This window comes from Balaenoptera borealis, assembly GCF_965194805.1.
Source record: "Balaenoptera borealis genome assembly, chromosome: 7".
NCBI lineage: Eukaryota > Metazoa > Chordata > Mammalia > Artiodactyla > Balaenopteridae > Balaenoptera > Balaenoptera borealis.
The window spans coordinates 128,704,882-128,725,771 of NC_138864.1; the positions used below are offsets into that span (position 1 = coordinate 128,704,882).

At 42.7% G+C, this 20,890-nt stretch overlaps 1 protein-coding gene across 7 annotated transcripts in view; it reads left to right on the plus strand.

Annotated features, from left to right (window-relative positions):
- The window catches only part of RNF32 (ring finger protein 32), a 53,083-nt gene that overhangs the window by 11,474 nt on the left and 20,719 nt on the right, over positions 1–20,890 (plus strand). For 6 of the 7 annotated variants that reach the window (XM_082398852.1, XM_082398854.1, XM_082398851.1 and 3 more), the window contains exons 4-7: positions 5,656–5,798; positions 8,430–8,462; positions 9,021–9,145; positions 9,290–9,398. In XM_082398852.1, the coding sequence (XP_082254978.1) occupies positions 5,656–5,798; positions 8,430–8,462; positions 9,021–9,145; positions 9,290–9,398 (410 nt within the window). Of the gene's footprint in view, positions 1–5,655; positions 5,799–8,429; positions 8,463–9,020; positions 9,146–9,289; positions 9,399–9,844; positions 16,816–20,890 lie in introns of those variants that run through there. The other variant, XM_082398856.1, reaches the window with a different exon arrangement.

Sequence of the window (20,890 nt, forward strand, 5' to 3'; positions counted from 1 at the left end):
TTTATCTGATATGAGAATTGCCACTCCAGCTTTCTTTTGATTTCCATTTGCATGGAATATCTTTTTCCATCCCCTCACTTTCAGTCTGTATGTGTCCCTAGGTCCAAAGTAGGTCTCTTGTAGACAGCATATATACGGGTCTTGTTTTTGTATCTATTCAGCCAGTCTATGTCTTTTGGTTTGAGCATTGAATCCATTTACATTTAAGGTAGTTATTGATATCTATGTTCCTATTACCATTTTCTTAACTGTTTTGGGTTTGTTTCTGTAGGTCTTTTCCTTCTCTTGTGTTTCCTGCCTAGTGAAGTTCCTTTAGCATTTGTTGTAGAGCTGGTTTGGTGGTGCTGAATTCTCTTAGCTTTTGCTCATCTGTAAAGGTTTTAATTTCTCCCTGGAATCTGAATGAGATCCTTGCTGGGTAGAGTAATCTTGGTTGTAGGTTTTTCTCTTTCATCACTTTAAATATGTCCTGCCACTCCCTTCTGGCTTGCAGAGTTTCTGCTGAAAGATCAGCTGTTAACCTTATGGGGATTCCCTTGTATGTTGTTTGTTGTTTTTCCCTTGCTGCTTTTAATATATTTTCTTTGTATTTAATTTTTGATAGTTTGATTAATATGTGTCTTGGCATGTTTCTCCTTGGATTTATCCTGTACGGGACTCTCTGCACTTCCTGGACTTGATTAACTATTTCCTTTCCCATATTAGGGAAGTTTTCAACTATAATCTCTTCAAATATTTTCTCAGTCCCTTTCCTTTTCTCTTCTTCTTCTGGGACCCTTATAATTCGAATGTTGGTGCATTTAATGTTGTCCCGGAGGTCTCTAAGATTGTCCTCAATTCTTTTCATTCTTTTTTCTTTATTCTGCTCTGCAGTAGTTATTTCCACTATTTTATCTTCCACATCACTTGTCCATTCTCCTGCCTCAGTTATTCTGCTATTGATTCCTTCTAGAGAATTTTTAATTTCATTTATTGTGTTGTTCATCATTGTTTGTTTGCTGTTTAGTTCTTCTAGGTCCTTGTTCAATGTTTCTTGTATTTTCTCCATTCTGCTTCCAAGATTTTGGATCATCTTTACTATCATTACTCTGAATTCTTTTTCAGGTAGACTGCCTACTTCCTCTTCATTTGTTTGGTCTGGTGGGTTTTTACCTTGCTTCTTCATCTGCTGTGTGTTTCTCTGTGTTCTCATTTTGTTTAACTTACTGTGTTTGGGGTCTCCTTTTCACAGGCTGCAGGTTCGTAGTTCCTGTTGTTTTTGGTGTCTGCCCCCGTGGGTAAGGTTGGTTCAGTGGCTTGTGGAGGTTTCCTGGTGGAGGGGACTGGTGCCTGTGTTCCGGTGGATGAGGCTGGATCTTGTCTTTCTGGTGGGCAGGACTGCATCCGGTGGTGTGTTGTGGGGTGTCTGTGAACTTACTATGATTTTAGGCAGCCTCCCTGCTAATGGGTGGGGTTGTGTTCCTGTCTTGCTAGTTGTTTGGCATGGGGTGTCCAGCAGTGTAGCTTGCTGGCTGTTGGGTGGAGCTGGGTCTTAGCATTGAGACAGAAATCTCTGGGAGAGCTCTCGCCAATTGATATTACGTGGGGCCGGGAGGTCTCTGGTGGTCCAGTGTCCTGAACTCGGCTCTCCTACCTCACAGGCTGAGGCCTGACACCAGGCCAGAGCACCAAGACCCTATTAGCCACACAGCTCACAAGAAAAGGGAGGAAAAAAGAAAGAAAACTAATAATAATAAATAAAATAAAATCATTAAAATAAAAAAATTTTTAAATTACTAAAATAAAAAGTAATTAAAAAATAAAAGAGAGCAACCAAACCAGTAAACAAATCTACCAATGACAATAAACTCTAAATACTAAACTAAGATAAACATAAAACCAGAAACAAATTAGATGCATAAAGCAAACCCCAAGTCTACAGTTGCTCCCAAAGTCCACCGCCTCAATTTTGGAATGATTCGTTGTCTATTCAGGTATTCCAGAGACGCAGGGTAGATCAAGTTGATTGTGGCGATTTAATCAGCTGCTTGTGAGGCTGCTGGGAGAGATTTCCCTTTCTCTTCTTTGTTCGCGCAGCTCCCGGGGTTCAGCTTTGGGTTTGGCCCCACCTCTGCGTGTAGGTCGCCTGAGGGCGTCTGTCCTTCCCTGAGACAGGACGGGGTTAAAGGAGCAGCTGCTTCGGGGGCTCTGGCTCACTCAGGCGGGGGGGAGGGAGCGGTACGGAGGAGGCGGGGCGAGCCTGCGACGTCACAGGCGTCGTGACGTTGCAGCAGCCTGAGGCGCGCCGTGCGTTCTCCCCGGGAGGTTGTCCCCGGATCACGGGAGCCTGGCCGTGGCGGGCTACACGGGCTCCCGGGAGGGGCGGTGTGGAGAGTGACCTGTGCTCGCACACAGGCTTCTTGGTGGCGGCAGCAGCAGCCTCAGCGTCTCACGCCCGTCTCTGGGGTCCGCGCTGATGGCCGCCGCTCGCGCCCGTCTCTGGAGCTCATTTAGGTGGCGCTCTGACTCCCCTCTCCTCGCGCACCAGGAAACAAAGAGGCAAGAAAAAGTCTCTCGCCTGTTTGGCAGCTTCAGACCTTTTCCCGGACTCCCTCCCGGCTCACCGTGGCACACTAGCCCCTTCAGGCTGTGTTCACGCCGCCAACCCCAGTCCTCTCCCTGCGATCCGACCTCTGAAGCCCGAGCCTCAGCTCCCAGCCCCGCCCGCCCCGGCGGGTGAGCAGACAAGCCTCTCGGGCTGGTGAGTGCTGCTCGGCGCCGATCCTCTGTGCAGGAATCTCTCCGCTTTGCCCTCCGCACCCCTGTGGCTGCGCTCTCCTCGGCGGCTCCGAAGCTCCCCCCTCCGCCACCCGCAGTCTCCGCCTGTGAAGGAGCTTCCTAGTGTGTGGACACCTTTCCTCCTTCACAGCTCCCTCCCACTGGTGCAGGTGCCGTCCCTATTCTTTTGTCTCTGTTTTTCCTTTTTTCTTTTGCCCTACCCGGTATGTGGGGAGTTTCTTGCCTTTTGGGAGGTCTGAGGTCTGCCAGCGTTCAGTAGGTGTTCTGTAGGTGTTGTTCCACATGTAGATGTATTTCTGATGTATTTGTGGGGAGGAAGGTGATCTCCACGTCTTACTCCTCCGCCATCTTGAAGGTCCGCTGACATGCTCTTAATTATTATCCAAACATAGTATTGCACTTGGGTTTGCTGCCTTTCCTTGCTGATTTGCTGGAGTTCTTTGTGTCCTCTTCACATTAATCCCATGTTGTTTTAGCCACAGACAATATCTTCTCTGGGCCTGTCACCGTCTTTTACTTTTATGTCTAATTTTATATTTGAATAAAATCTTCATTCTGATTACTGTTAAGTCTATCAGTTTTTCTCTTTATCGTTTATGATTTGGGGGATTTAAATCCTTACCCATTCTGAGATCACAAAGATGTCCCCACATTTTCTTTACTACCTTTGAAGTTTTGCCTTTCACATTTAGGCCTCATCACAGTATATTTTGCAAATGGTTTGGGGAACATCAATTGGTATAACAGTTTAAGTTAGATTCTTCCCTCAAACCATAAACCATCCTTAGCTGGCTGTGGCACCACCTTATGCGTATACCAACTTTTCTGTGTTTATGGGAAAGAGGGAGAGATAGAGTGTGTGTGATTGGGGCTTCTGTTTCTATGTCATTATCTCACTGTTTTAATTTATATAATTTTGTAATATGTCTTAATAACTGGGTAGGAAAAGACCCAAAATTTGTCCCCAAAAATCTCTTCCAAAAATATATTCTCTCAGTACATTAAAATACAGTAGGTAGGGACTTCCCTGGTGGTGCAGTGGTTAAGAATCTGCCTGCCAGTGCAGGGGACATGGGTTCGAGCCCTGGTCCGGGAAGATCCCACATGCCACGGAGCAACTAAGCCCGTGTGCCACAACTACTGAGCCTGCACTCTAGAGCCCACGAGCCACAACTACTGAGCCCACGTGCCACAACAACTGAAGCCTGCGCACCTAGAGGCCGTGCTCTGCAACGAGAAGCCACCGCAATGAGAAGCCCGCGCACCGCAACGAAGAGTAGTCCCTGCTTGCCGCAACTAGAGAAAGCCCGTGCGCAGCCATGAAGACCCAATGCGGCCAAAAATTAAATAAAAATTTTTTAAATAGTAAAAATAAAATACAGTAGGTGATCTTTCATTTTATCTTCATGGAGACATTTCTTCTAGAACCTTCCATCATCCTGCTCCCATCTGGACCAGTTGCTCTGTGGGGCTGGTGCAGAGCTGTTAACCCCGGATCTCTTCTCAGCATCATCCTGTGGATTGAGGACCTTTGGCTCTTTTGTGTTAGGTCTTCTTTCCCTTAGTTGACTCGTGCCTTGCAGTGAAGTTATCCCCCAGGAGCTTCCTAAGAAAGAGTGCATGAGAGGCCACATACAGGCTTGCAGACAAAACATACTTTTATTCTGTTCTGACATTGGATTGTGGCTAATAAGAGATTTTGATATGGGAATCTTTATCTCAGAATTTTGGAAGAATTGCCTTCTGGTGTCTGTGTTGCTATAGATATGTCTGATATGATTCTGATTCCTGGTCCTTTGGGATCTTTTTCTGCCTCTGCAGTTTCACAGTGACAGGACTTGGTGTGAGTCCTTCCTTCTGGGCCTTGCTGTGTCCTCTCAAGCTAGAAATGCAGGTCCTCTTCCGGGAGACATTTGGACTCTTTATTTACTCTCCATTTTCTTTGCTTTCTTTCTGGAATGCCTGTCTTTCAGATGTCAGACTGATCCTTCAGTTTTCCTGTTTTCTGTCTCCTCCTATATTTTTCTACTTTGAGATTATCTTAACTTCCTCTCCCAGGCTTTGGTTGACTTTCGCATTTCCGTTGAAGGCTGAAGGGTTTCCACTTTCAGGAGCTCTTTTTGGTACTCTGAGCGTTCCTGTTGCAGCTTCCTGTTCTTGTTTGGTAGACGTAACCCTTCACTCACTGTCCCTGAAGACGGCCCTGTAGGTTGACGCCGTGTCCACTCGATGGCCTGGGGTCGGGGTGGAGGGAGTGGAAGCTGGTGCTCACGGCCCCACCGCCATCCTGCCGAGCTTGTGGAACTTCCTTCTTCAGAGTGAGTGTTTCCACCGGATTGGTATTTCCGCATACCAGGCCTGCTCCAGCGTAGGCACGCGGTAGGTTCTCAAACACCGCTGAAGGAAGGGACTATCCTAACGGTGATCGCATGTCATAGGAATCTTTTAGCAAGGGAAGAACTGGATTGATGCTCACTTTACAAAGGCCACTGACGGCAGAAACAAGCTAAATTGGAAGGAGGCAATGCCAAAGGCCGAGAGAAGTTAGCTGAGAGATGGGGGAGACCTTTGGCCAATACCTGTGAAGACATTTGTAAAAGTGGATATCAGTCCGGCCTACCTTATAGAATCATTATGAAAATGAAATAGATATGGGGAATTCTTTGTAAATAAAAGCCTAAAGCATAAATGTAAGATAGTATTCTCCTTGACTTCTGTGCACCCGTATATATAAAAGCAGCATTCTAAATATGGTGGAATAAAGTATGCAATGGAAATGTTTTGCTTTAATATTTGCAAAGTAATGTCATTAAAATTATGCATGTTACCATATTCTAAAAGAGATTTAACTCATATTTCATATTGTTGTAACTTCAGCACAGAAGCTGGGCCTCTTTGAACCTCCCCCATTGCCACTGTCATCAGATGAATGGGAAAAAGTGAAGCAAAGATCCGTCCTGCACGGGGCGTCCATGCAGCCGTGCCCAATATGCAAAGAAGAATTCGAACTTCGCCCGCAGGTGTTTAGCGTGAGCTTAGATAAGCAGGCCTGTGGGGCATTCTCTCGTGACTGGACTCTGAACTGGGGCTAAGGGAGTCCATGCTTCATTTTCCAGTCTCTTCCTCCTATGTGACCATCAAAGACTTACATTTTGTTTCCATTAATTAAAGTATGTGTGTGAGAAAGAGCTAAACACCCTCATTAAACAGTCTTATTTACTGAATGCTATTAGTTCTCAAGTACAAAGTTTGTACAAAAGGAATGTTCCCATTCCAGTGGCCGTGAGCAGCTGGGGGTGAGTGGGGACACTGCTGGGAGAGTACCGAGGGCAGAAGGATGGGAACTTTTAAGTTGTTTTGTGACTTGAAACCATAAAAGAAAAACCAAGCTTGAATATCTCCAAAGAATCTGTGGAAGGATCTTTAAGTAAAATCTTTTAACAATCTTTATTCATGAAAGTTTACCATAGTAAGATTGATGATAATATGCATAATATACAATCAATCTATGTCATAGGGGTTTTTTCTATATGTACTTTGTCTGCCTAATTAAACTTTAATCTCCTGAAAGTTAGGGACTCTGCTATTCTTAGATTTTTTTTTTTTTTTTTTGAGCTAATGGCCACCGTGTAGTGATTTCTCACATGCATAGCATTATGCTTCCTACACAGAGGCACTTGGAACTTTGCTTTAAAAAATACAGCAAATACAGTTAAAGGCAGGCTTAAAATGCACAGCCTAGGAACCCCAGCTTTACCTACTATACTGGCACGTAAACCCTCAAACTTAATTTGCTTTAATAAGTTTCACTGTTAATGAGTTAGTTCACTGTCATAAAATTTTGTTCTTTACTAATTTGAACTCACACGTTATTTTAAACATACTTATTATGTTCTAGTTCTCTATCAGAACCTAATCTTACATATATGAAAGTTGGATATTTCAGAAAGATATTAGCCCTTAAAGCACAGAAATACCTCTAGGATGATTTAGCATTTTAGTAGCAAAAGAGCTAATAAAGCCACAAGGAATCTTTCTGGCCCCAGCAACCTCTTTCTTAATTATGCTATAAATATCTAGCCTGACTGTGGTATGAAGAATGAAAGTCTGAAGTTGAATATCTTAAGGGGGAATCAGGATGCAACATGCCCACCATTTCTTCCATTTTGTTTTTCATAAATTTCTCACTATAGTATTTTTGGTTATAGATATAGACACGTGTTTATTTTGCATTTCTAGTTATTGTTCTCATGTTTAGCTTTTTCCTTAGTTATAAACAATAGTTGGCATTTTCCCGACATTTAATGATTTGAGAAGGCTTCGGTTAATCTCACGTGTCCCTGAGATAGGCATTATACCCCTTTAACAGATGAGGACATAAACAATTCACGTGAGCCACAGTAGGCCAGCTCAGGAAGTGTGCTTGGGACAGCTAGAATCTAATCTGAACTTCTGGGACATTTTCAGTGTATTCACCACCGCTGAATCGTTTATTTTTGTTATCTCAGAGAGTGTTTGCCAATAACAAATATTTATGGACATTTAAAAGTATATTTTAAATATACGGAGTAAAATATTATTCAGTATAGATCATCAAATGTCTGCTGATAGATAAAACACTCTGAAAGATGGTTCTATAGAGAATGAGCAGTTGAATGCACGAAAGGCTGCTGTTAGATTCAAGGGGGATCATTAAAAAGGACCCTCGTGACTGAGTTTTTCCAATTTAGGCTTATTGGTGGCAGGCAGTAAGTTTCAAGGAAAGGTTTTAGAACTTTCTAAGTTCTATTTGTTCTGATATTTCTTCCATTCTTCCCATTAAGGAAGAAACGTGTAGACCGAACGAAGGCATGGGGGGGGGGTCACTTTGAAACTGGAAAGTTTCACCAGGGTCAGGTGGCCCTGGGAAGGTGGAAGCCTGCACCGCTGGGGAAATGCCTCTGCCGCCTGCCTCCGTCCCGCACATTCGGAGAGAGGCCGCGGGCGCCTGAGTCGCTTTTGCTGGCTGTCCTGGTCTCACCCCTCCCTGGCCTTTCCTTCCAGAAGAGCCAGCTACCTTTTTCTTCGTTCAGTCCAAGCTGCTTTGTCACAGCCCAGAATGTCATCACTTAGTGGAGAATTTGGGTCACAGGAAGGTAGAATTTTCTGGAGACCACACTTTCCCTGCATTTAAAAAAGAAAAAGTGTTTCATATGTCTCTAGGATGTATTGCTAATTAAATTTAAGAGTGCAGTTGAGTTGAACAAAGTCCTAAGAAAAGATGTTTGTTTTCCCTTCTCTGCTGCCCACCCCCCAGCCTGGGTCCTCACCAGCGTGCACTCTCTCTTTGGATCTGCCCAGAAATACTTCTCTTTTGTAATTGTTTCAGTTTTAAATATACACTCATTCTACAGCAAACTTCATGTGTTCGTTTGATGTTTCAGATTGTTGTTAAGTTAGTTTTTCTTGTTGAGATTTATATACCTGCGCTATGCTAAACTGAAACGCTAAATATTGTAAATATCAAAGTTGTTAATCGGCTTTTTAAATTTTTCAAAGAAACAACACAGCCTACCTTTTAAATAGTCAGAATTTTTCTTTTAATTAACGCATTTATGCTGCTTCTCTTTTAAACTAATTTAAACTTCAAACATCTGTCTTCTCGTGAACAGGTGCTGCTTTCATGTTCCCATGTGTTCCACAGGGTGAGTAACCCGCCTCCGTCCCATCCTGCAGCGCTCGCAGCATCCTTGTAGCTCAGAGGGGTGGAGCCTCGTCTCTCTCACTTAAAGGCTCCTAAAAGGAACCATTTATTTTATCCATAATCACCATTTACGCGTAGAAATATGACTTTAGGCTAGAGTACAATTCATCCTGTTTTGAAAAGGGTGAATCTTCTGTGGCAAGAGAGCCACAAATGTTTGTAGGAGAGAGTGTGGCTGGTAAGGTACGTCAGAGTGGGTGACAGCTCTCGTCCTCTGAGTTCACTGCACAGTCGCCCGTATGCAGGGACCATCCGCCTTCACACGAGGTGTTCCCAGAAGTTTTTGATGTATCTGCATGTATATTCTTGTAAAATACCATTTTTGGAACAAGTTTCAGGAGGAAGGTGTTAGCATCTGATGAAACTTCTCCCCTTCATAATCTGAATTGGGCTAAGTCTCATAATTATGAGAGAAAACAACACTATAATTACATTAGAAGTAAAAATGTTGTTTATAAGTAATTACTAGCAAAATTTTAAGTGAAATGTTTTTCTTCAGGCATGCCTTCAGGCGTTTGAAAAGTTCGCAAAGAAAAAAACCTGTCCTCTCTGTAGAAAGAACCAGTATCAAACCAGAGTGATTCACGACGGGGCCCGGCTCTTCAGAATAAAGTGTGCGGCCAGGTGAGGGGTCCCCGAGCCGCAGGGACGTGCCTGCCCATCTGAGAGGGTGCTCGGAGGCCTCTGGAAGCTGCTGGGGGGTCTTCCCTGTGGCCTCTCCGCGCCCCGGGGCTGGCACGGCGGGGCTGATGGGGTCCTGTGCTCCAGGATCCAGGCCTTCTGGAGGGGACACGTGGTCAGGAAGTGGTACCGGGAGCTGAAGAGGACGGTGCCGCCCACGGACGCCAAGTTGAGGAGAAAGTTCTTTGAAGCAAAGGTGGGTGTGACCCTCGACGCTCCGGGCCGGGTCCCTGCCGGTGACTCATGGGTCATGGAGGCCAGCGAGGCCGTGAAACCCTGAGCCTTACTTCAGTTTGGGGCTTTTTACAAATGGTTGAGATGCGGTCACCTTAAACTGGCTTTCTAACCCAGGTGGTCCATACTTTTCAGATTTTCTCTTCTAGTCAAATCATAAAATTCATAAAATTGGAATAAGGTTAAATTCAAAGCAACTTCTGTTTGGCCATTTTATGACAGTTGTTTAAATAAACATCCCCTGAGAAATGGACGGGAACTTAAAAAAAAAAAAAAGGCCCGCAGTGCTACCATTTTATCGAGGACCTCCTGGGGTCACCAAAATGCGAGCGTTTTAGAGATAAATAACTTCAGTTTCTACCCTTTCTTTTAACCATTTTTATCGGTACTTTTCGGCTTGTTTGACAGCTTTCTGTTATGTGCCTCATACAAAAAAGCCAGGCCCAGAGGAAGGAGCAGCTCCCCGGGCCGCGGTCCCCGGTCTGCCCTCCCCAGCTCTGCGGCTTCAGGCCAACAGCTGCAGCTGTGGCCTCAGAGTCTGCGCCTGTGATGTGAAGCCAGTAATCCCTCCCTGCAGAGCTGCTCCAACCCTGAGAGTCGCAGCACACAGTAGGCACCTGAAAATCTGTATCTATTACAAATGTTAACATATTGTTCAAGTTAATCTTTATGCTGTTTTAGATTTAGGGCTAGTCCACACTTCTTTAGGATAGCACTGTATGAGAGTATGGTATTCTGACGATGTGACCCTCAAATCACTAAGATAAAACTCACAGTCACGCTTCCCTGTTACGGTTATTTGTGGAAGCATCACTCACACATTTATTTCGATCTTTTCTCAACGTACCTGTTTTTTGGGCTGCACTCCCATGTGGAACAATGAGTGATAGAAAATTACCCTTCACTGTGTGCGGGATCCCCTTTCTTCCGCTGTGTGACTTCCGTGGGCGTGTGAAGCACAAGGACCTTGGCCCCGTGCAGCTGCCATCAACACATCACCCCCGTGCTGTCGTCCGACCCCCAGCCTGACCTCAGGCCGCCGGGCTGCTGTCGTCTGTGCGTCTCCTTCTCTGGCATCTTGCAACTTCGCCCACCCTCTGTGTGCCGGGGTGGGAGGTGTGAGGGGGCTTCTTCACAGTGTCCCAGGACTGCGCGGGAATCCTGAGTAAGAGGATTGAGGCTCGACTCTAAAGCAGTGCGATAACAGATCTTTTTTCTAATACCCTTCCTGATCGCTTAGGTAACTGTACCAGGCAAGGTGGCTATCAGTATGTGCAAAAGAAAATCAGAGTCATGGCTTACGTGATGTCTGTGCCTCAGACTTACCAAGAAAATATACTTGATTTGCCCTCAGGAGTAGGAGACCATTAAAGGCAGTATGTGAGCAAATGGCCTTAAAATACTGTGGATCTTGATGACGGAGGTTGAACAGTGGGTGGAGAGATTTGCTTCTGTGGCGCCGGCCGGCTGGAGATGCCCACGGTGCTGTCCCCTCTCCTGGCTCTAGGAGGCGCCCCTCTGGCAGGGTGGGCAGTTCCTGCAGCCGCTCTGGCCTTTGGAGAAGTCGGGGGCAGAAGCAGGGGGGTGAGAGGCTGTGATCGAGAATCTGGGATTCTACCTTGTTTTCTCCTAGTCATTCACACCCCTTCCAGCAGGATGGGGTGCGGAGGACGTCTGGGACAGGGGATGGGGTCCTGTTCTGTTGCACTTCTGATCATTTAGTAGATGACTCTTGCAATTTGATGATTTTTCCTACCTTTTCCAACTTGATGGAGCTCACATGCTGAGCTATAGGCATGATCTAGGAAGCGATAATCCACAACTTTAAAATGCCAATGTGCTTTAATGGAATTTGAAAGATGATTGAACTAGGTCACTGAATTTCATTTTACCCAGGATTCTATAGATATGTCCAGACTATATGGACGCACACAAACAACAGTTTGAGAACTATATGTCAGGAAATTACTGTAAGCTATTGGGTGAACAACTGTCGAGGAACTGGATTTTCACACAATCTCAAAGAATCATCCCACACATCAGTGAGAATTTATAAAGAGAATGAGAAGTCTGCACACTGGAAAGGTCTGGAAGACATCTTCGCAGCCCAGTGACCACCACTAGCTGCACAGAGTGACCCATGGGTCTCTCACGTGCATGGGGAGCACTGGGACCGAACACTGCCTTTGCACGTTCACGCCAAAGCTGCTTCACCTGAACCCAGTCATGCGGACACACGTAGCCAGGTAAATCCAAAGTGAGGACTATTCCGCAAAGCAGCTGACTTCAATTGTAAAACGTTATAAAGAAAAGAAGAGGAATGTTCTAGAACAAAGCTGTCTGAGAGATATAACATTTAAATGTAATGAGAGGTCTTTGATTGGATCCTGGATCAAAACTAAACGTAAAACCAGTGCTATAATTTGGATATGTGGGGATATGAACATGGACCATATATTACACAGTAGTCATGTGTCAGTTGTGTGTTCATTGCAGTGTCACTGTCAGGTACAGTGTCCTGGTTCTCAGGAGTCACATGCTGAAGGATTTAGGGGTGAAGTATTGTGATGTCTGCATCTAACCCTTAAATAGATCACACACTCACATGTACACATGTACATCCGAAGAGAGAATACAAATGCAGTGAAATGTTAACAATTAAAATGTAAAGATAAACTCTATATGAAATGTAGAACTACAATGTACAGTTTCTAAATCCCAAGGAGTTGGGCTTGAGTCAGAAATGAGAAGGAAGGGGCGGGAGGTTGGAGGGGAGGAGGAGAGGGTATAAACAAAAATGGAATTCACTCCTTACACCAGAATATATTCCATACAGAACAAAGAGTTAAACATGAAAACTTAAACATAGTAATTTTAGAAGAAGGCATTATAAAATAAATTCCTCATCTGGTAGTGAGAAAGACCTCTCTGGTACGATCTGTAAAACGATAAACACACACACACAAACCATAAAGGAACGGATTGGTAACTACATAAAACTTCAAAACGTATGTATAAGGAGAAAAAATTGAAAGACCAATGACAAATCAGGAAAACATATTTGCAATTCAAAGGACTAAAAGCAAATTTCCTTAATATGTGACAAGCAGTTTACAGGACTATGGATACGTGATTGATTACTGTATAAAAAGACGCTCAACCTTACTCATAATTAGAGAAAACTAAACTAAAGCAAAAATAAGAACCTGTTTCACCTATTAGATTGGCAAGAATTGAAAATTTTGATGATAATTATCTAGAGCTGATAAGAAGGAGGGGGAAATAGTCTTATAAGCCATTGGTAGAACTAAGAATGTACCATCCTGCTGGCTGACAGTTCCCTTTGATCCCTTCTCTAGAAATTTACCCCCCAGATATGCTCATAATGTTTTCTAAGATACATTCATGAGTATGTTAACTATAGCAATGATTATAAAAGAGGAAGAACCATAAACAACCCAAGAGCCCGCCACCAAGGAAGCATGCATACAATGATTTCTTCACAGCAATTATGAAGACCAAAGTGGATATATATGTGGTGATATAAAAAGATTTCCTACAGGGACTTCCCTTGCGGTCCAGTGGTTAGGGCTCCACACTTCCACTGCAGGGGGCATGGGTTTGATCCCTGGTTGGGGAAATAAAAGCCCGAATACCACGTGGCACGGCCAAAACATAAAAAAAAAAAAAGATTTCATACAAGTCAGGAAAAGGCAACAAGAAAGGATAATGAGTAGAAAATGTAAGATGATAGGATAACAGTTACAACAGACAACGATTGAGATAAATTTCTGTATTAAACAATAGATTCTTGAATTACATTGAAAAAAATCTGCTAGTAGCTGCTTATGGGAGATTTGAACCAAATGAAACAAAAATGTTCTACACAAAGACATGCTCAAGAATAAATGAGGAATGTGCAAACAAAAGAAATAAAATAGAAAATCACAATAAAATAAATGAATTTTAAAGTGTATTTGGGAATCAAGAATCTAACATACACTATTCTGGTGTTCATGACACTGCTATTCTGTGGTACATAGCTAAAGCTGTACTTAGAGGACAGTAGTGTCAAGTACATTTATTATTGAACAAGAAAGATGAAAGAATAATGAACCAACCATTCAAATCTTTAAATGTAGGAAGTAGAAAGTATAAAAATAAAATAAGTAATTTATTAGGAAAAAAGTAAAACTGGTAAATGAAGCCAATAGCTGGTATTTTGGAAAAGAGAAACTATAAGATAAATAGCTCATCAGAGTTTAAAAAACATTAACAGTGAGGTGGATGGACCTAGAGTCTGTCATACAGAGTGAAGTAAGCCAGAAAGAGAAAAACAAATACCGTGTGCTAACACATATATATGGAATCTAAAAAACAGAAAAAATGGTTCTGATGAACCTAGGGGCAGGACAGGAATAAAGATGCAGACATAGAGAATGGAATTGAGGACACGGGGAGGGGGAAGGGTAAGCTGGGACGAAGTGAGAGAGTGGCATTGACATATATACACTACCAAATGTAAAACAGATAGCTAGTGGGAAGCAGCCACGTAGCACAGGGAGATCAGCTCAGTGCTTTGTGACCACCTAGAGGGGTGGGTTAGGGAGGGTGGGAGGGAGAGGCAAGAGAGGGGATATGGCGATATATGTATACATATAGCTGATTCACTTTGTTACACAGTAGAAACTAACACAACATTGTAAAGCAATTACACTCCAATAAAGCTGTTAAAAAAGAAAAAAAAGCTCTTCCAAAAACAAAACAGAACAAAAACAGGAACAACTACGAGGTAAAGTCTCACCAGGGTTAAAACAAATTAGATAAAGCAGAATGCAGATACACAGAATGGGAGACATAATCACATATGTGGAAATTATCTCTAAATTATAAAAGACTATTGTATACAACTTTGTGCTGTTAAATCTGAAAATGTAATTGAAATTACCTCCTATAAAAATAGCAAACATAGAAAGAAATATAAAAATGACTGAGAAAGGGGCTTTCCTGGTGGCGCAGTGGTTACGAGTCCACCTGCCAATGCAGGGGACTCTGGTGGGTCCGAGCCCTGGTCCGGGAAGATCCCACATGCCTTGGAGCACCTAAGCCCATGCGCCACAACTACTGAGCCTGCACTCTAGAGCCTGTGAGCCACAACTACTGAAGCCTGAACACCTAGAGCCCATGCTCCACAACAAGAGAAGCCACCACAATGAGAAGCCTGCGCACTGCAACAAAGAGTAGCCCCCACTCGCTGCAACTAGAGAAAGCCCGCGTGCAGCAATGAAGACCTAACGCAGCCAAAAATAAAATAAATAAATTTTAAGAAAATGACTGAGAAAAATTATATTAAAGCATCTCAGTCTTTACTGAAAATATATTAAATTTAACAGCCATTCCTAATAATGACAGCGAACTAGAACTAAATGAAATTTCCTTGTCACAATAAAGACTACATATCGGAAACTAAAAACACATTATTTTAGATAGTGAAACCCTAAAGATGCAAAATAGGTTACCCACAATCACACTTTGGCCATTCCTTGCCAATGCAATAATACAAGAAAACAAAAATACAATGTGTGTGCATTATATAATCCATATTTATTATCTATACACATGGATTTTAAATCTATAAAATCATTTGAAAAATTATTAGAACGAAACCATTAGATGTTCAAATTCAAGATAAATGTGCAATAATAATTGCATCCTGTATAGCAACAATAATCAGATATAAAATGCAATGGAAAAGGATCCCTTTCATAATAGTTAATACCTAAAAATAAACTTACAAGAAATATACAAATACTGATAAGGAAAAGTTTTTCTGAGGATGACGTTGGCAACATGGCCAAATAAGTTGTCCCTCACTTGTATTCCCCCTAACCAGCAACACAGCTTGGCATTCATCCATGGACAAAACTGCCTTAGTGGGAACTGTGGGATCCAGCACCATAAGCCAAGAGACCCGGGAGGAGTCTCACCCACCCAAGCATCGGGTCACAGGCACACACACCTTGGTCCAGGCTGTGGACCCTGAAGTGGCCCTTGAACCTGCTCCAAGCTGCCCCAGCCCCTCTCACCTGCAGCCTGGGTGCCCCTGGAGAGCACTGCCTTAGACAATCACCTACCAACAAGAAAGCCTTTGTGGAAGCCCAGGTTTCCAAAGGCAAAGTTCCAGCACACTGTTGGAACAAAAAAATATATATACAAGTTTGGACACATTGGAGAGGGAAAGAAGAATAGCCTGACTTTACCCATGTCACCCTCCCCCCAAGGAAGCACAGCTCAGGGCCAAGTGATTTCTCCCACAGGGGAAAATGAAGGCATGTGAGTAAGTGCCTGGCTTCCCCAGCCATGTGGGACACTGCCAAAGAGGCTCATCTTTCCCTCACCCCATCCAGAGTACTGAATCATGAGCCACATGACTGGGGATGGAAAAGACTGGGGAAGCAGTAAATAGGACTCACAGAGGACATTGCAGGGATATGGATCCTACCAACAGTGTTGAGGACTCCATCAAGAAGCCCTCTCAGGAGCCGCTGGGGATGCCTCTCCTGCAGGTCCCTCTCCTGGCCCCAGCACTCCACGTGCCTCGCCCACGTGTGTGGCTGGCTCCCTGGGTGCACCCCTGATAGGGAGAGCCAGCTTTGGCAGCTAGCTAGTGAGCATGTGCAGAAAGCCAGCCCAGGTCTGCAGGCAGGGAGGCACCACCGACTTGAGCTCCAGCCTCACCTTGGGAAAGCAAAGGAGGCTGTCAGCACCTAGCCTGATAGGTTGCAGGATTGAGAGAAGGCACACATGCTTGGAATTCTGCCACAGAGGGAGCAAGGAGCGAGGAGCAGGCGTATCCACAGACCGTTTGAGAAGCCTCAGTATCCCAGCAGGGCTGGTGGAAGGGATTTCTCTCCTGAAGTCAGTCAGTAACGACTGGGGGAGGTGACTGCTTCCTCACATGCAAAGACAGCAACACAAGACTTCAAGGAACATGAAAATCAAGGAAATATGACAACATCAAAGGATCACACTAATCTTCCAATAACTGACCTCAAAGACACAGAGATCTGTGATTTATGTGATAAAGAATTCAAAATAAATGTTTTGAGGAAGCTCGATGAGCTACAAGAAAATACAGAAAAACCATTCAACGAAATCAGGAAAACAGTACAGGAACAAAATGAGAAGTTTAACAGAGGGACAGAAAAAATTAAAAAGAACCAAGTAAATTCTGGAGCTGAAGTATACAATGAATGAAATGAAAAATTCAATAGAGAGCATCAACATTAGAATGGATCAACCAGAAGAACAAGCCTGTGAATTAGAAGACAAAACCTTTGAAATTATTCAGTAAGAGGAGAACAAAGAAAAAAGAAAAAGAGTGAAGAAAGCATATGTGATCTTTGGGATACAGCAGAAGAAACAATTTGTAAATTATTAGAGTCCCAGGAGAAGAGAGGGAGAAGGAGGCAGAAAGGATATAAAGAAACAATGGCTGAGAACTTCCCAGATGGGGGAGAGATTTAGATATCCAAGTGTATGAAGCTCATAGGTCACCAAACAAACTCAATTTAAAGAGATCTTCTCCAAGACACATTACAATAAAACTCAAAAATCAAAGACAGAGAGAGAATCTTAAAAGCAGCAAGAGAAAATAAGCTTAACTAACTTAACAAGAAAATGCCCAAAGGCTAACAGTGGATTTCTCAGCAGAAACCTCATGGGCCAGAAGATGCCCAAGTGCTAAAAGGAAAACACTGCCAAACAAGAATACTCTATCTGGCAAAGATGTCCTTCAGAAATGAAGGAGAGATTAAAGACTTTCCCAGACAAACAAAAGCTGAGGGAGTTCATCACTAGACCTGCCTCACGAGAAATGCTGAAAGGAGTTTTTCAAGCTTAAAAGAAAGGATGCTAATTAGTAACATGAAAACATATGAATATATTCATCACACTTGTGAAAGAAAGTACATAGTCAAATTCAGAATATTCTAATATTGTAGTATTGTGGTGTATTAACCACTTAACTCTCTTATAAAGGTTAAAGGACAAAAGTATTAAAAATAACTATAGCTACAATAATTTGTTAATGAACATACACTACAAAAAAGATGTAAACTGTGACATCAAAAACACAAAAGGGGGGAGTAAAAGGGTAAAGTTTTTGTATGCAATCAAAGTTATCAGTGTGAAATACACTTATACCTATACGATGTTTTATGTAAGCCTCATGGTAACCACAAAGCAAAACCCTACAGTAGATACACTAAGATAAAGAGAAAGGAATGAGTGCGTACCACTCTGGAAAGTCATCAATTCACAACGGAACACAGCAAGTGAGGAAGAAAGGAACAAGGGAACTACAAAACAGCCAGAAGACAATAAGGTGGCATTAGTAAGTCCTTACCTATCAGTAATTACTCTTAATGCAAATGAATTAATTTCTCCAATCAAAAGGCATAGAATGACTGGATAGATAAAAAACAAAACTCATATGCTGCCGACAAGAGACTCACTCCACCATTAAGGGCACAAATAGGCTCAAAGTGCAGGGATAGAAAAAGATATTCTACTCATGTGGAACCCAAAAGAGAGCAGGGGTAGCTATGCTTCTGTTAGACAAAATGGACTTTAAAGCTGTAACAGACAGAGAAGGTCATTATATAATGATAAGTGATTAATTCATCAAGAGGATATAACAAAAGTTAACTCAAAATGCATTACAGACTTAAACCTAAAGCCTGAAACCACAAAACTCCTAGAAGAAAGCACAGGGGCAGGGAATTCCCTGCCAGTCCAGTGGTTAAGACTTCACCTTCCAATGCAGGGGACGTGGGTTCGATTCCTGGTCAGGGAACTAAGATCCCACACCGCGGGGCAAATAAGCCCGCGTGCCACAACTACTGAGCTCGCATGCCTCAACGAGAGAGCCCGTGTGCCGCAAACTACAGAGCCCATGTGCTCTGGAGCCCTCGTGCCACAACTAGAGAGAAACTCGCACACCACAACTAAGAGCCTGCGTGCTACAACTAAGACCCGATGCAGCCAAAAAAAGAAAAATAAATAAATAAAATAAAATAAATATTAAAAAAAAAGAAAGAAAGCACAGGGGAAAATCTTGACAATGGTCTTGGCAATGATTTTTTGGATATAACACCAAAAACACAAGCAACAAAAGCAAAAATAAATAAATGGACTACATCAAACTTAATAGCTTCTGCACATCACTGGAAACAGTCTACAAAATGAAAAAAGACAACTTACAGAATGGGAGAAAATATTTGCAAATCATATATCTCATAAGGGGTTTTTATCCAAAATATATAAAGAACACATACAACTCAATAGCCAAAAAACCCAAATGTCTGATTAAAAACCTGGGCAGAGGAAGTGAATAGGCATTTTTCTGAAGACATAACAAATGGCCAACAGGTACATGAAAAAGGTCTTCAGTATCACTAATCATCAGGGAAATGCAAATCAGCACCACCATGAGATATCACCTCACACCTCTTAGAATGACTGTCATCAAAAAGACAACAAATACCAAGTGCTGGTGATGTGGAGAAAAGGGAACCCTCCTGCACTGTTGGTGGGAATGTAAATTGGTGCAGCCTCTATGGAGAACAGTATGGAGGTTCCTCAAAAAATTAAAAGTAGGACTACCATATGACCCAGCAATTCCACTCCTGGGCATCTCTCCTTCCACAGGAGATGAAATCAAGATCTCACAGAGATTTCTGCACTTCCATGTTCATGGCAGCATTAGGCACAGCAGCCAAGACACGGAAACAACCTAAGTGTCAGTCAGCAGATAAATGGATAAGAAGATGTGGTACATCTACAATGGAATTCAGCCAAGAGAAAGAAAGAAATCCTACCATTTGCAACAACATGAATGAACCTTGAGGACGTTATGCTAAATGAAATAAATCAGACAGAGAAAGACAAATATGGTATGATTCCACTTATGTGTAGAATCTAAAAAAGTCAAACTCACAGAAACAGAGCAGATGGTGGTGGCCAGGGGCTTGGGGAGAGGGGCGGGGGGAACGGGGAGATGCCGGTCAGAGAGCAAGCTTCCAGTTAGGAGATGTCCTAATGCATAGCGTGGTGACTACTGTTAACCGTATGGTATTATAGCCTTGAAAGTTGCCAAGAGATCTGAAACGTTCTCACCACAAAAAAGAAATGGTAACTGTGTGAGATGGTGGGGGTGTTAACTAACCCTCCGGTGGCCATCGTTTCCCAACATATAAATGCATCAACTCATCACATTGTACACCTTAAACTTACACCATGTTGTACATCAGTTATATCCCAATAAAGCTGTAATGAGGGAGAACATCCTTGTTAAATATCAAAATATATATAAAATTTTGGTAACTAAGATTCTTGTGAAATGTTAGATGAACCAGTAGAAAGTCACCCACCTCAGTGCACAGGGATTCTAAGTCTACAGTAAAGGACACATATGAGATCAGTGAAGAAAAAGATTGAGAAAATCAATTAATTTATGCATTCATGTGAAGGAGAAAAATAGACATTACTTCATACCTTATCCTCAGAAAAGTTCCACTTGGATTAATTATGTAAATACTTTTTAAGTGAATAAATAAAATTAGTAGATTACAACATAGATGTCGTACTGGGCACTGAGCTCTGCCCGCGCTCTGGCAGGGGGAACGGCCTGGTGACCCCGGTGTGAGGTAGGAGCTTCGAAAGCCCTCCTGACGCTGCAGGTGGAGCGAGGGGTCAGCGGCCCCCACCTCGCCAGGCCGCTGTGCAGAAAAGTACTGGACACACTGACGGTGGGCAAGGCAAAGGGACCGCCTTCACTTGGATTTTTAGTAACAGTGGAGCATTGGCTTACGCATACTTTAAGACACATATATTATTTAGGGGTTTCGGCTATTTTCCTGTGGTTTTTAAAAGATGTAATCCTGTGAGTAGAATAAGTATTTCACGGTGCAATACTAGAACAGCCTGATGACAAAGAATGTTAGACATATGAAACAACCCTGCACCCTGAGTTAGTAAAGAAAGAAATCATCATCCAGAGGTGCCTTTAGGAAAGACTTTTATCTTAGTTTAATAGCATACCCTATTTTACAAAAAGAATTAAATAGCATTTTTCTAATGATAGAAACTGAATTTTATTCAGTTCATCAAGGAACATACGTGTGTTTCAGTAAAAAAATAAGTTTGAACTGATCATTTTCCTTTAAATACCTGTAAAAATACTTTAACTTAAGCTTGTCCGTATAACGAGGCTTTAAAATCTAGAAATCACAGATTAAGATATTTAAAGTAAAAATATAACTCTTGGTCCTGGATTCTCATTATATTCATCTTTACAGTTTTTCAGAACTAAACTTGTATCCTGAAGCCCAGCTTCAGAAGAATTGGGGTCCGTAGGTTTCCTAGTAATAGATGCAGTGAAAGATAAATTCC